The sequence below is a fragment of the Trichogramma pretiosum genome, unplaced genomic scaffold, assembly GCF_000599845.2.
Source record: "Trichogramma pretiosum strain Unisexual culture from Peru unplaced genomic scaffold, Tpre_2.0 scaffold31, whole genome shotgun sequence".
NCBI classification, from domain to species: Eukaryota; Metazoa; Arthropoda; class Insecta; order Hymenoptera; family Trichogrammatidae; genus Trichogramma; species Trichogramma pretiosum.
The window spans coordinates 257595-273191 of record NW_019641631.1 but is presented as its reverse complement, the minus strand read 5'-3'; the positions used below and the strand labels follow the sequence as shown (position 1 = coordinate 273191).

Genomic DNA, 15597 nt, shown 5'->3' with positions numbered 1-15597 from the left:
TTTGCGCACAATTACGAAGAAAATGCATGTATCGCGTAGTAGCCGTTCTTTGCAGAGATAGACAGAGAGTCTTGTACGTGCGTATATACATGTATAACTCCCTGTGTATTCGATCTATACATATATATAGAGAGGCAGAAAAGCAACGGGTGTCAGAGCGAGACAGAACGAAAGTATAGCTCTTGCGAGTCATATACAATTGGCTCACGGAGAGAAAGAGAGAGAGAGAGAAAGAGAACAGTGAACAGAGATACATCAACATGGTGACCGAGGAGTTAACGAACTGCTGCTAGTGCTTATCTTTGTACATAAATCTCGTGTGCTGCCTCGCAGCCGCAAATTTTTCCTTCGTGTGTACACACTGTGCGTATATATACCGTGTGCGTGCGCGTTACATACACTGGGAAATAATACAACGACAATTATCCAAAAATCCTACACCGATAGATAAATAGGAGCAAAGAAATTAAACAAAAATAAAGAGGGCCGACAACGGTGCGAAATGAGCAGCACGATTTTGGGACGAAAAATAGATATCTGCACGTTGCCCGTACAACGGTGATTTTGATATAAATAACACACGTACGTACACGCAGAGGCAGGCCGAGGGTACTCGCGACAAGTCAGAAGGGCCCGTGTCAAGCAGAGAGTAACATCTTCCCCTAACGACACACATCCTATACATGTAGAGACACGATAAACACCGATATACACACATACCGTCGTTGCACATACATGTACGTGAGTGTTACATACGTGTGTATATTTACTGCCATAGTGTCGGGCTCGACACACACCACGGGAAAAATATCGTAATATATACGAGAGAAAGAGACAATAAAGACTACGACGTAAACGAGTGCTGCAGCAAAACCATAATACACGTCGATGTCGGATGAGATTCATAGATTTAGGATGCATCAATCGCAAGCACAATAATCGAGAGACAGCCCGACAGCATCCAACGTTGCTCCAACTTGTCAGGCCGTTCGGCTGATTTTTAAACGCAACATTCGACTCACGATTTGTTTTGATCGTGTCTCGTCGCGAAAGCGAATATTACGAGTTCTAACGCTCATTCGTTTTGGCTAGCGAATGTAAATGGTGTGCTCTGTGCGTGGCTGCTGTTGCTGTTAAAGAGAGCGAAAGAGAGACAGCGAAAAAGAAAGAAAGAAAGAGAGAGAGAGAGAGAGAGAGAAAGGAGAAAGAGAAAGAGTGAGAGAGAAAGACCGTACGACGAGAAAACCGAACATCCGGAATTGCCTCGGGGTTCTCTTCTTGTGTACGCCAGCTACTGGAGGTGCTCCCTGGCCTGCTGTTGTGGCTGCTGCTGCCGATGCTGCTAGTGTTACCGCTGCTGTCGCGTGCCGCTGAAATTTATTTGTCTTCTCTTGTCAAAACGTCCGCATGCGAGCTCTTATTGTAACAAATTCGGCAGGACGACGTCGACAGCATCATCGCATTTGGACGAATTGATAATCGCCAATCATCATGTGCGATGTGTGCGCTGATTTTCACGATCTTCTGCTTTCATGTGAGTGCGACGAAAATTTTTCCTTTTTCACCCGTCTCAACTATTCTATTTTTACATACAATTTGTTCTCTTCTCGTGCGTGTCTTAACTGCTCGTGACGATGATGGACCTAAATTAATGATTCGGCCTATGGTACGTGCGGGTCATTGCTTGCACAGACCTGCATTTATCGTCGTCGCCTTCACTTGGCATGCACGAACAGAAAAAAGCAAACGCGAATGATTTTCAGAGCTTGACAATGATAAAAGCTCCATTGATAAATTTGCAATGATTGACCAAAAAATCAATAAATTTGTTCTTTATAAATGGAAAAAATATCTATTAACGTATGAAAAAAACTTTTTTGAAAAAACTCATTTCACACTTCTCTAAGTCTTTTCATTTTGCTTGTAGAGCATTTAAAGTCTAATTTAAAAATCGTGTAGAAAATATTTTTAGAATTGCCCAAACGTAGTGCACTTGCCATTCTAACCTTTTTCTAAACTTTTTTTATATTTTTTGCAGTCGATGAAAGGATATCACAAGAAGAAGAAGAGGTAGCAATACTTCGCAGCAGTGATGTTGAAATCATTTTGCAATACATTAACCAGTGGGCACAAAGGTACAATTTTGAATCTCATAAGTATTTTTATTGAATTTCAACAAATACTAAATCTTACTAAAAATTTTATTTCAGACAATGCATGTGTTGCTATCGTGAAATTAAAAACTTTGATAGATTCATAAAATTAATTCAAAATATTCTCTTAACTTCTCTTCAACAATTACAAGAAGTACATAATAAACAAAAAAATGCAATCGATAAAAAAGATAAAACAAGTGGTAGTGAAGGAGATGAAAATGAAAAAACTGAAAAAGATAAGGAGGTTGCAAAAAAATCACAGAGTCCTGAATCATCAAGATCCAAACTCCACTGGACTCATCAAGACAGAGAAAGATTATTCCATTTATCATCAAAGATTTTTTTACTAAATTTTCCACTTTATATAGCTATGAAACATGGTGGAGCAATCAATCCACCAGCTCCTGCAAAGGTATATGACAATGATGAATTGCAAAGAAAATTTTATTATAATTATTAATTTTTCTCTTTTCATTTTGATTTTAGGACGAGGGTGGATTCTGTGAACCACATGATGCAGAAGTGCCGGCACCTCTGATTCGCTCTGTATCAGTTTTTTGTCAACAGGGTGGATTTGATTTTATGTCCAATTGTTTTAATTTAGAGAATACAATGCCTGTTGGTTTAGCACACTCTATGGTTGCAGTTATTTGTAATATAAAGTTATGGTTAAATTATAATAGTGTCTCACAATTGTTCATACCACTTCGGAGATGTGTTATGAAGTATATGTGCCGTTTGACTGATAAAGAGTTACGAACTCCAGCAGTGAGGACCATGGCAGGTAGGAATCACTTTAAAATTTTCTGATTCACTTTTCAATTTGTGTAATGCCTAATGTAATGTAATTGGTTTAGATTTCATGTGGAGCGCTCTTAAAGATCCAATCGACAATGTAGTACCGAACTTTGACGAAGATGGCTTGGATCTAGCGTTTAAGTATTTTACGAGTACGACTTTGACAATGCGTTTAGCGGGCATTGCTCAGATAAATTCACATATAACGACATTCAATGAATTATGCAACACTGAATCCATCCCTGACTCTGATACAGTCGGTAAAAGTTTGGCAAAGTGGCTCACAGATAACAATATAATTTCGCATATATTCGGGCCGAATCTTCACGTAGAAGTTATTAAGCAGAGTCTTGTTGTTCTGAGTTTCATGGCCATGGAAGGACGTATATCGTCGGCAGATATGGATATAATGTGGCAGGCTGCGCAATTAAAACATTGCGCCAAACCTGTGTATGACTTACTCGGGGCATTGGTGAAGCATTTAGCACCTACTCCTGCTCTGCATTTATACTCTTTGATCGGAAAATTGGAACCAAAAGACCACACGGAGCAGAGCCTGTTTTTAGTATCGGCCTTGATAAAGTTCATTTGGACTTCCAGTAGTGCATCGTATGCATCGAACGTGGCTCTCGAAAGAACTCAGACTACTGGGATTCTGGAAGTCGAAGAGCCAAGTGAAAGCAGCGATGGCATGGAAGCTAGTAGTCCAGATGAAGAGGAAGAACAACAGAGTCCGGCGCCTTCTCCGACAGAAGGACCATCCCCTAGAAAACAGGCTCGAGCTGACAGCGAAAGTGATAGTAAGTATAATTATTTGTTTCACATTTGCCTACCTATAGAGGGTAAAACAAAAAAAAAAAGAAAAGGTCAAGTGTAAAAAACCATCGGAACAAAATCTAATATCTTCAAAGTTACATGTGTAGTCTTGAGTGTTTTCCTTTTTCACTATTGAAAAATTGATTTTGTTCTGTGTTTCAGTGTGTGGGTAAAAAACTTATATTTTTACTAAGGCATTACGAATAATTATTTTTAATATATAATTTGGATAAATGAATCATAAGATGTCTTTAAGGACTCACTACTCTTGTAGATACTCTGGCTGGAGCTAATTTATCATCATCGAAAAAGATTGAATCGGAAACTCAGTCAAAGCATTTTCTTTCAACCGCTACGGCGACTAAGGATCGTTCTAAGACAGACGAGCCTACGTCTTTGTCGTCAACTGCATTGCATCATCCTTGCAAGCCAATTATCAGACGAGCTGTCAATGACATGGATAAAAATACCTCAGACGAGCACACGAGTGATGCGGACTCGGACAAATCCGCTGCCGGGGTCGACGACGTAGCCGTTCATTTGCGGAAGAAAAAGTTCGTCCCGCGAAAGCGTAAAGTTCCCGCACGAATATTACGCCATTATCCTGAGGTGGAAGAGAAAACGTCAGTGACCGCGTCGACGTCGTGCGTGGACGCGCTGGATCGTGTGAAGCAAGAGGCCATTGCCGTCGATCAACAAGTACCATTGGTTTCAACCGCTGCTGTCACGAGCAACAAATACATCCTTAACAGGAGTGTTACCACAGGTAATACCACTGTTGCTTCTACCTCTTTGGTTCAATCGGGCGATAGCTCTCACGATGAGGATGACAGCGATATCGTTGGAGCTGTTGCGAGTGGTGAAGGGGCAAGCACCGTAACGTCGGACTTGAGTAAAAATCATTTCCAACTGAGTTTCGGTAGCATTTTTTTTACACAAATAATGTAATACTTCATTAATGTTTCAGATTGTTTGGATCACTCAAATACTCGTTACCTTCCCACTTGTCTTGATGAGATGCTTTCGGACGAAGAAGGCTCTTACAGTAGTCGTATATCAAACAAAAGTGAGAAAAATATGGCTGATTTTGACGGTGAAGAGAGCGGCTGCGAAGAAGAATTGGCTCAACTGGCGGCTCAACACTTATCCGCTATTCATATGCAAAATTATCATCCTCAGCATTCACACCCAGCACTTAACGTACGTCGTCAAGCGTGTCGTGCCGCACAAGCCGCACGTTCTGTTCGCCAAGTAGCACGAATCGGTACTCAATTCAATTTGGAAACTGTATGCAAACCTGGAAACACATTGCTCTGGGATCTCCTACAAGACGACAAAGTCAGCCAACTGGGAGAAGGTTTGGCCGTGGAAGCTGAAAAATCGTTATGTAATTTGCTTTGTTTTAATGTCGATCGATCTATTCCGATGAAATTCATAGAAGGGTGCTTGGAAAACGTAGCGAATAACCGTTCAGTAGTGATATCTCTCAGAATACTCCCTAAACTGTTAGCTAGTTTTCAACAGTGCCCAAACATGGATATGTCATCTGTTACAACCTGGGCTGACCAAGAACTAGATATGATGAAACATTTCTTCAATAATTTAAAAACTTATGTGGTCACAGGCCCTAAAGGTCTTTACTCGCATCAAATCGAAGTGCAAGTTCGTTTACAGTTTCTATCTTCAATATTTTCCCCAATGGGCTCTCCTGAATATTTCCGTTTGAGTCTACAACAAGTTGATACACTGTGGCAATGCTTGGCGCAAGATCCGACTTGTTCTGATGAGTTATTCAGTTGGCTGCTAAGTCAGGCTAAGTCTACTGATCAACATGCTCTCGCCATAGAAACTTTGAGACACCTATGCATGAGAAAATTACCAAGTTTACCACCAGAAACTATTAGCATGACAGGGTTGAGTCTTTTTCAGCAATTGTGCAATTTGGCCAGATTAGCAGCTGTCCATATGGAACGATCTTTAAAGGACGTTGATTCTGTCTGCATTGATTTTCTTTGGAAAATCGCATTGCGTGCTAAAAGCACCGAAGTCAGCATGTCTGCGATTCAGTTTCTCAATTCTTTTTATATGTCGAGGCAGTTGACCCAAGAAATTGAATTCGTTTCTCAGTGTATGGCCCACTTGGCCGCAGCTAGCGCAGATCTGGAAGTTAATGAGGAAGCCAGTTTACGCTGTATACAGCGTGCCTTGTTGCTGCTAAGGACCCATCTCGAGGCTTTTCGTAAAAAGTACGCTTTTCACCTACGCAGATGGAGTTTAGAAGGCCGAGGAGCTGGCAGTCACATAGCTTCTAATTGTGCGGAACGCAGTCAACATCTAAAAATTTACGTTCAACCGGCTGGTATATCAGAAAAAACAACGTTTACGTTGCTTAGTTCCGATTATGTTGCCGATCTACGAGCCGAAGTATCCAAATGGTGGGACGACAGACACGCAAGACTCAAGGAAGAAAGCAAAACTTTGGGATCTCCAACTAAGAATTTGACCTCTGGTTCAACAAGTTCAGTTTTAGGATCGTTACTTACAGATGGCCCAATAAGAATGATTACCCAGGGACAAGAATTAACTATTGAATACGACGAAAAAACTCTTGCTGAAATCGGTTTCAAAGATGGACAGTTAGTATTCATTTCTCTTGGTGCTGGTAGAGGCAATAATAGACCAGGTAAAAGGGACATTGATTCACCATCATTGCTGCCTCCACCATCCAAAGATTCGTTGCCAACTTTATTGTTATTAAGGCCACCGTACTTCGAACAGTTATTTACACTCATGAGTACCCTCGATAGTATGAAAACAATTCAGGAAGATGGCAAGGAAGTGCCACACGCTAAAGCACAGGTCAGTAAATGTTCAAAGTCCATTAAAAATAATTAATACTCTTCATTAAAAATAAATGTACATTTCCAGGTGCTTTCCCGTCGAGTTTGGGACACAGTGACACTTTTACCAACTAATCCGACGCTACTGCAAGGTTTTCAGAAGCTCGACGAAGCCTCACTGCCGGAACTACTTGATCCTTCCAATCCGCACAAGCTTATGTACACACTTCACATAGTTGAGTCGCTTTCAAAAACCTCGAAGTCGCCGACATCGTTTACAATGAATCGAAGAGACTCTCACAATTCTTCCGCAAGCTCTGATTATTTGACACTTAGTGACGGTAGTAGTGGTGCCGGTGATGCTGGTACTACAGAAAACAGCACTGTTAACGAATCGGACGACGTGTCCACGGATTGGTCGAGTCAATTTGTGGCGCACGGTGGTTTACGACATCTATTTGATATTTTTATGTCGGGTTGTTTGGAAAATAGCGACGGTAGTGAATGGCAGCAGGACTGCCTAGCCAGTTTATTAAAGCAATTGTGTCATTTAGGCGTGACAAAAGAAAAAGAAAAGGAAAATCATAAACGGCGCCTTAAAAATGACAAGTTAGCCATACAACGCTTGAGTAAAGAATTATTATCACTTATGGATGTCAAAACAGTGCTACCAAGGATCACAAATATTCTAGAACAAGCTGCTCGTCCACGCGATCCAAATACTTATAAAACCGGCCTATTTGGGCGATCACAGGTCATACACTATGCCATGGCATTGCTTGTATGCTGGGTACATAGTGAACCATTGATTGGAGACTCCTTATTTTCTGATAAGCAGTCTTTTGGTTCAACTTGGCTGAAACAGCTCATACTTGAAGATCCAGACCCAGCAGTTCGTCGTGAAGTCTCTTTTGCTTTATACAGATTGTGCTTGGGCAGTCTAGAAAGCGAAGAAGGAGTTTTAGGAGCTTGCATAATCGATCCTACTGCTTCCAAGCTTATTGTACCTTTGCTAGTGCAATTGCTCGTATATTTACCAACTGCCGAAGCAATGCATCCACCTCAAAGAAAAACTGATTTGCAAGGTCAGAGTGACGATTGTAAAGATATGTATGGTTCGGCGTGCCGTGATTATTTCTGGCTTATCTGTAGACTGGTTGATTCTTTGCCGATTGATGCTATCGACGAGAAAAAGTCCAGCAATCAACCAGGTATGACTATTGATCTGCAAGCTTTGGCCAGTACAGCAATCGAGTCAATTTTAGCAAGAGGTTACTACGAAACTCGGCATAGCTCGTTTGAGGACGATGGTTTAGTTGGACTGTTGAACCTGTGCTGTAACATTATGGCTCACAATCCACCTTGCAAACAAACAAAAGTGGGCCAAAATCTTTTGGAGAGAGTATTTGAGTTTTTATTTGCTCTACCTACTCCAAGAGCTAAACACATGCCCAAGTGTAAAAGTCAAGCTTCGAGATCAGCTGCTTTTGATTTACTAATTGAATTAGTTAAATCTGCTCCTGAAAATTACAAGTAAGTGTTTCATTAATAATAGCCGATTTTTTCCTCGTATTCAATTAACAATTTTTTTTATTTTTTAATTTTATACAGAATTCTGCGAGAAAAACTATTGGACCAACATAAGCCAGGTATGCGAACCCCGTTTACTTGGGATTACTGGCCACACGACGATGGTCGGTCGGATTGCGGCTACGTGGGTCTTACGAATTTGGGTGCAACTTGTTATATGGCTAGTTGCATGCAACACCTGTATATGATGCCGGAAGCTCGTGCAGCAATCTTACGAGCTGATGTTACTCGTGCCAACAAGCATCAATTAACGCTTCGAGAATTACAACGCATGTTCGCTTATCTCTTCGAATCCGAGAGAAAGGCTTACAATCCTCGCAGCTTCTGCAGAGTTTATACTATGAACCACGAACCACTTAATACGGGTGAACAGAAAGACATGGCTGAATTTTTCATCGACCTCGTGTCGAAGCTCGAAGAAATGACCAGTGATTTGAAAACGCTAGTGAAAAATTTGTTCTGTGGTATTCTTTCAAATAACGTTGTGTCTCTCGATTGCGAACACGTATCGAAGACCCTTGAGGAATTTTATACAGTCAGATGCCAAGTAGCTGATATGAGGAATTTGTATGAAAGTTTGGATGAAGTTACAGTAAAAGACACTTTGGAAGGCGATAACATGTACACATGCTCTCAATGTGGCAAAAAAGTGAGAGCTGAAAAACGGGCGTGTTTCAAAAAATTACCGAGAATATTATGCTTCAATACGATGCGATACACATTTAATATGGGAACTATGTTGAAAGAAAAAGTTAATACGCACTTTAGCTTTCCACTGCGACTAGATATGTCCGGTTATATGGAAAAGAAGCTGATACCGAAACATTGTCAAGATGAAAAAGAGCAAAAAACTGATTGCGAAGAAGAAAAACAAAAAACGGAAGAAACTTCGGAAAATTCAACTCAACAATCTACGAGTCAGAGAGATGAGCACTGTCAATACGATTTGATTGGCGTCACAGTGCATACCGGTACGGCTGATGGTGGACACTATTATAGCTTCATTCGCGATCGCAGTACGTCTAACAAAGACAAATGGTTTCTCTTCAACGATGCCGAGGTGAAACCATTTGATCCCAATCAAATTGCTGCTGAATGTTTCGGAGGTGAAATGACCAGCAAAACCTATGATTCAGTGACCGATAAATTCATGGACTTTAGTTTTGAGAAATCGAATTCGGCTTATATGTTATTTTACGAGTGGTGCCAAGACCCAAGCAGCGAACCACCACTAGGTAACAAGGAAGATGAGGACGGGAAAAAAGACGAATCTGTTAGCCCGATAGTAATTGATGCGCCGACTAAGATGGACATAACAAACAGTACTAGTTTAAGTGTGTCGAGCATTATGGATGTAGAAATGGAGCAGGAAGAAATTCCAGAGATCAAGCTCAGTAAAGAGCTCGAGGAGTGGATCTGGCAAGACAACATGCACTTTCTTCTTGATAAGAATATATTCGAACATACGTACTTTAGTTTTATGTGGCAAATATGTAGCTACATACCGACAACACTCATAAGTATCGAGTCAAATATCATGGAGTCCTCATCCGAATTAGCAACTGCTTTCTTCTTGGAAACTTTTATCCACGCCAAAGAAAAGCCGACCATGATGCAATGGATTGATTTATTGACCAAACAATTCAACAATTCATTAGTCGCGTGCTCGGCTTTTCTCGATAAAATAGCTAATGACTCCTGGTGGCCAGTGCAAATTCTAGTCAAGTGTCCTAATCAGATGGTGAGGCAAATGTTTCAGAGACTCTGTATTCATGTCATAACGAGACTCAGACCATCCCAGGTGAGAATCATACAATATTGAATAAAAACGATAAAAAAAATATTGATTATTAATGCTTATGAAATCTTTCAGACTCCGCACTATACGTCATATGAATCTGAAGACGATGCTAGCACAGTGGGTAACCAATCATGTGTGACACGTTTTATGCGTTCATTGCTTGTTTTAATGGAGCAAGCTAAACAACATCTGAAACATTTAACTGAATACTTCGGCTTGCTTTACGATTTTTGCCGTATGGGCGAAGAAGAAGCGCAATTCTTGATTAAGGCACAAGCCATCACCACGATGGTTAATTTTTATCTTGGTCACAAGAGTCATGAGTTTGTGGATTCAATTAGCGAGGAAGAGGAAGAAGAAGAGGTCGTTGCTATTTCAACTGAAAAGCTCAAACCGGCATCGCTTGACAAAATGATTACTCTCATTGCTGTGCTTGTCGACAAAAGTCGAAGTGAAAATCAGTAAGTTTTTATTCTTTGACTCTTGTTACAGAAATAATTGACCACATTTTCTAACTAAATATAATTTTATTCTTTTCACTTAGGCTCAATCTATCTCAATCAGATTTTACCGCCGTCGCTGGAGGTAAAGGTTTTCCATTCCTTTATCAGCAAATTCGCGATAATATAAATTTGCAGCAAACTAGAAACATTATCCAAACTCTGTGTCGATGGAACGAACGTCTGGCCATACATCTAGTTAATATGATGTTCCAAGCAATTACAAAACACACCGAAGTCTGCCAGCCGTTCTTCAAAATGCTCACTCTTTTGACAGACAACGTTACGCCACAGGGTTCACAAACTTGCATGACTCAATTGATCTTAGGGCGTGTGTGGGAAGTTGCTCGTGTCGCTCCTCATGGTGCTCTCGAGTGGCTAGCTTTAGCTGTTACAAGAAGTAAGTACGCTCATACCTGGGTACTGCAAGGCATGGACAATTGGTTGCAGCATTTCCTCATCGAACATCAAAATCAAAGAGTCAGAACTGCGGCAGCATTTTTGCTTGTATCTTTGGTTCCATCGACACCTTTCAGACAAGGCTATCGAAATGCGCATAGACTTGGTATGGGTATGAACAGTCACAGAGAATTATCGTTAACTCAAGAAGCTACGCAAATTTTGCATCAAGTGTATTCAGCACTCCTGAGGCTACTACAGCCAGCTAGACATTTCACAGATATTAGTCAACATGGCACATCTAAGCTTACATCCTATTTCGCTCTCATGACGTATTGCGTAGTTTCTAATCAAGAAAAAATTATGGTATGAAATTTATTCACAACAATATATGCATTAATATTGATCCAACAATATTGTTTTCATGTCATTTTTTCATGCAGTTTGGTCCATACTTGAATGACCTCTGGACGCTGTTCCATCCAAAATTATCAGAACCAAGCATTCCTGTGCATCATAATAAACAAGCCCTATTGTTATTTTGGTATCATGTTAGCAATGACTGCCCAGAAAACATATCTCTCATCTTACAGAATCCACACATTACAAGAAACATTGCTTTCAACTATATTTTGTAAGTAAATCACATAATTTCCTAAAATTTCACAATTTCAGATTTAGATATACGAATTGATAAATTTTAATTTAAATGATTTAGGGCTGATCACGAAGACCAAGATGTCGTCATGTTTAATCGCGTTATGCTTCCTGCCTACTACGGATTGTTAAGACTTTGCTGTCAACAATCTCATCAATTTACAAGGCAACTGGCTGCTCATCAAAATATTCAATGGGCTTTCAAGAATATCACTCCACATCCAACGCAGTATTCTACGGTAAATATCAAAGGAGCAGAAACCTCATTAACTAATTATCATGCATATTATAAATAATACATTTTTTCTCATTTAAAGGCTGTTGAAGAACTTTTCAAATTGATGCAACTGCTCGTTGCCCGGCATCCTGATCAAACGGAGCAAGAGGAGCAAGAAGTCGCACAATTTCGACGAGGAACTCTTACAGCGTACCTGCAAGCTTTGGATGGAAGATCATCGTGGGCAACGCTTATTTCAGCTTTCAGGTAAAATATAAATTTTTAAGCATGTATTCTATCAATCAAACATTAGAGCTATAACAAATTTTTTTCATAATATCAGGATTCTTATTGAAACGGACGAAGATAGACTTTTTGTCGTTTACAATGGAGGATTAGCCATGTCGTTAGAAGCTTTCAGTATGCTGCATATCATGTATCACGAGGCAACGGCATGCCACGTGTCTGGTGACTTAGCCGAATTAATAGCAATAATCGTCGAATTTGTAAGGTGCGTCAGGCAGGCCCGTGACACTCCCGAGCCACGTAATATCCTTGGCAATTGTAAAGAATGGCCGGATATTTTACGAAAACTGGCTACGTTACTGAATACGTACAATCCACCCGATATGCGGAACTTAGCTATCGATTTGCTGAAGGAATTAGTCATGACTGTACCTAACGATGCATTGCTTATTCTGGCACCTCTTTTATCTCACTGTCATGCGGCCCTCCAAGAATCCCATGCGACTGTACCACCAGGTCCATATCTACCAAGACGAACGAGTCCACCAGGAAAAATGCCCCCAAGGCCTGTCAGGCCAATGGTTCAAATGGCAGTGCCACATTCGCAACTCGAAGCTGCCAAAGGTACTGACCCTGAGTACGACGCAGCTTTGATAGAATTTTATTTACCGTATCATGAACTCATCGATGTGATGTGCCGATTAGCCATAAATAACGATTGTTTCAACGATGTTTTAATAAACTTGAGTGCAATGCTCGGGTTTGAAGGTATTTTTTGATAATTATTGAGATCGATAAATTGTTTCCATGACAAAATTATAAACTGATGTTTTTTTTCAGGAGTACCGTTGCATTTAGCTCTATTTCCAAGGCTGTGGTTAGATGTACATGCAGCTACGCACATCGACAAAAAACACATTGCCACTTTACTTCGCAGCAATTACACCGTTGATTATGTTGACGCTGTGCTTCTTGATGAGCGCTCATCTTTAGGGGTGCAGGCAATTTTCGCGTTCCTGAAAACGTTCTTCCCAAAGTTAGCAACACACGTACTTACCGAGCAAACGTGCTCTATTATCGATAATCTTGTCAGTTCTCTGATATCTTTGGCTGACGTAGTTGATCTATCAAATTCTATGCCAAGATTGATTGGCGATTTGCGCGCTCTAGATATCGTGTATAGTAGTGGTCATGATCTGAAGGCTCCGTCCACTTTGCAACCAGCTCTGGAGATCCTACTCAATCGATGCAAAATTTCCCGTGAACTAATAAAAGAGGGAAAACTTCTACCACAAGCAGAGTCTCCGAAAAAGCAGCAGAAAGAAAATGATCTTTTGAAAAGGAGAGCAAAGTTTCCTGTAATGATGGATGAAGATGATGAAGATGATGACTATGATGCTCCATTGTCCGATAATTCAAGTTCAGAAATGATGGAAGAATTTTCTAAACCAAGTACCAAAGAAGTTGATGTTGAAGCATCTGTAAGCAATACAACAGAACTAACGGCACCGAAAGTTTTGAGTGCTGTTGAATCGAGCGTGGTTGATGGTAAAACAGACGAAGCAGACACGAACAAATCAAGATCCTCTCCATCCGGTAGTTGTAAAAATAATCTTGAGGAAGAAAAGCCATCAACGCCGATAGCCACGGAAGAGCTCGCAAAACCCATGGATCAAGATCAAACTGACGAAGAAAAAAAGCAGTCGTCGAATGCTAAACCAGACTCAAATCACGAAACGTCGTCGAGTAGTAATCAACCGTCGAGCAATCAGCAAAGCAATATTACACCAGCTCTCGCTATGCTCAGCGTGCTCGAAAGCGCTATCGCAAATTTGCAAATGATCCTGCAGTTTCAAGCCAAGAATAATTGAGCTTAAAGAGTGAGGTAGAAAAAACAGAGTAGATTATGAATGAATGTAATATGAACAAATCGTGATTAATTATATAAATGTTTAGTTGAATCGCTGCAAATTAAGTGAATTTACATTGACGACTAGCATTTTTATGTAGTACTTGGCACAGTTATAATGCGGTCATTACACGAGCGTGTACATATTATTAAGTATATAAATTAACGAGAAAAATATGCTAAATAAAAGAGAGAGAAATATCCATGTGTATAGTTCATTGTAATACGAAAAACAAAAGAAGCAGATTTAATATAAAACAACAAATACTTCCGGATATGCTTATTAATGCTACGTTTAGATTTGTTTTAAATGATAAGAACTTCGATTGTCAAGTCGTAAAAGTTTGTGTATAGAGAGAGAAAAATAAGGAAAAAATAAAATAAAAAAAGTTGATCATTAAAAAATGTAAAATTTGCCAATATTGTGCGTATTTCGAAGAAAAGATATGTGCGATGACGATAATTATGATTCAATTGAATGAATTAATGGAGAAAATTTATGTACTTTTTTAGTTAATGATGCTTGCATCATTTGAGAATATTTTCTATAGACTGTCGTACTTTCTTTATTTAACTTTTTTCATAAAAAAAGGCATGGTAAATTCTTGTTGAAGTGCTTTCTATCGATATGGAGTTAGATATAACATTTTGAGAATTAAATGAAAAGTTGAGTATGACTAGATAAACGAAATGAAAATGCAGTATCATATTAAAGTACACTGTATGTTAAACCGAGTGCTTCTTTTTTTATAATCATTAAATTATTGGTTTGTATTTGAACAAATGAAAATATTGCCTATACATAGGTCATCATCGTGCTGCAAAATCACGAATGTCTGTGATTGTTTTTACTATCTAATATGTTTGTATGATTGTAAGAAAGAAAAATAATGATACATTGTGAGCTCTTATTATTTGATTGGAAATGTTTTTCTTATGAAAGTAAATGTAAAGTATTTAAGGGTCAGTTTTTTTGTTTCAGTCAAAAGTATTATCAGGAATATATTTTTCAAATATCTATGACTACATTTATTTATTGTTATTTAAAAAAAATCATTTAATGAAAAAAATATGCTTTTATCAAATTACAATAATTGTTTATAAAAATAAATTTGAGAAAATAAATTAAAATATATTATAAAAGTATGAAATTATTAAATATAGTTTAATGTCTAAACTTAATGAAATATTCGAAAGTAAAACATTCGAAATGTCGCATTAACAGCACTGAGAACTAATGTGATAAAAATTTTATTATTGCAAGCTGGGACTGACTATTATGTCGAAAATTGATGCGTTCTAGTAAAAGCATGTAAATATTTATATTACATACTGAAATAAGTTTAGGATTTGAAAAATATATTTCTCAGATAATTAGTCAAAGCTTTACTATGAGCAGATATGTTTAAAATTATGAATTATTCACGTTTGAAAAGGACTGAAGTTTTTTCATTATTGTAATCAGTAAAAAGATGAGAACATTGCCACAAAGGTTTATTTCTTAACGACGAATTTAAGCAAGTTTTGTTTTTTAATCATAATTCTAATTGCATTATTATATTTTTATTGAAGTATTTCGTCTCATGGCGTATGGACGATACAAAATATTTATTAACACCCATAGTGTTCTCTCAAATGTTCAAACTGAAAAAAGAGGTAAAAAACTCA

The 15597-nt window shown here is 38.9% G+C and overlaps 1 protein-coding gene across 3 annotated transcripts; it reads left to right on the top strand.

Moving 5' to 3' along the window:
• Window positions 1–91: 91 nt before the first annotated feature.
• On the top strand, window positions 92–14840 carry LOC106652275 (ubiquitin carboxyl-terminal hydrolase puf). Of its 3 annotated transcripts, none has more exons than XM_014371134.2 (16): window positions 92–1534; window positions 2039–2135; window positions 2211–2568; window positions 2643–2940; window positions 3014–3754; window positions 4027–4662; window positions 4738–6629; window positions 6699–8143; window positions 8222–10001; window positions 10074–10462; window positions 10546–11266; window positions 11344–11534; window positions 11619–11796; window positions 11875–12041; window positions 12118–12788; window positions 12861–14840. In XM_014371134.2, the coding sequence occupies exons 1-16, from the start codon at window positions 1492–1494 to the stop codon at window positions 13889–13891; spliced, it is 10638 nt and encodes a 3545-aa protein (XP_014226620.1). In that variant the 5' UTR covers window positions 92–1491; the 3' UTR covers window positions 13892–14840. The 3 variants fall into 3 exon arrangements, with proteins under 3 accessions (XP_014226620.1, XP_014226621.1, XP_014226622.1); XM_014371135.1 differs by having other exon boundaries at window positions 1492–1534; window positions 4045–4662; XM_014371136.1 differs by having other exon boundaries at window positions 1492–1534; window positions 4027–4536.
• The last annotated feature ends 757 nt before the right edge of the window (window positions 14841–15597 follow it).

Coding starts and splice junctions, on each gene's coding strand:
- LOC106652275 (XM_014371134.2), top strand. CDS start 1,492: ATGTGCGATGTGTGCGCTGATTTTCACGATCTTCTGCTTTCAT. Junction 2,941..3,013: donor AGCAGTGAGGACCATGGCAG/GTAGGAATCACT, acceptor TAATTGGTTTAG/ATTTCATGTGGAGCGCTCTT. Junction 11,797..11,874: donor ATCCAACGCAGTATTCTACG/GTAAATATCAAA, acceptor TCTCATTTAAAG/GCTGTTGAAGAACTTTTCAA.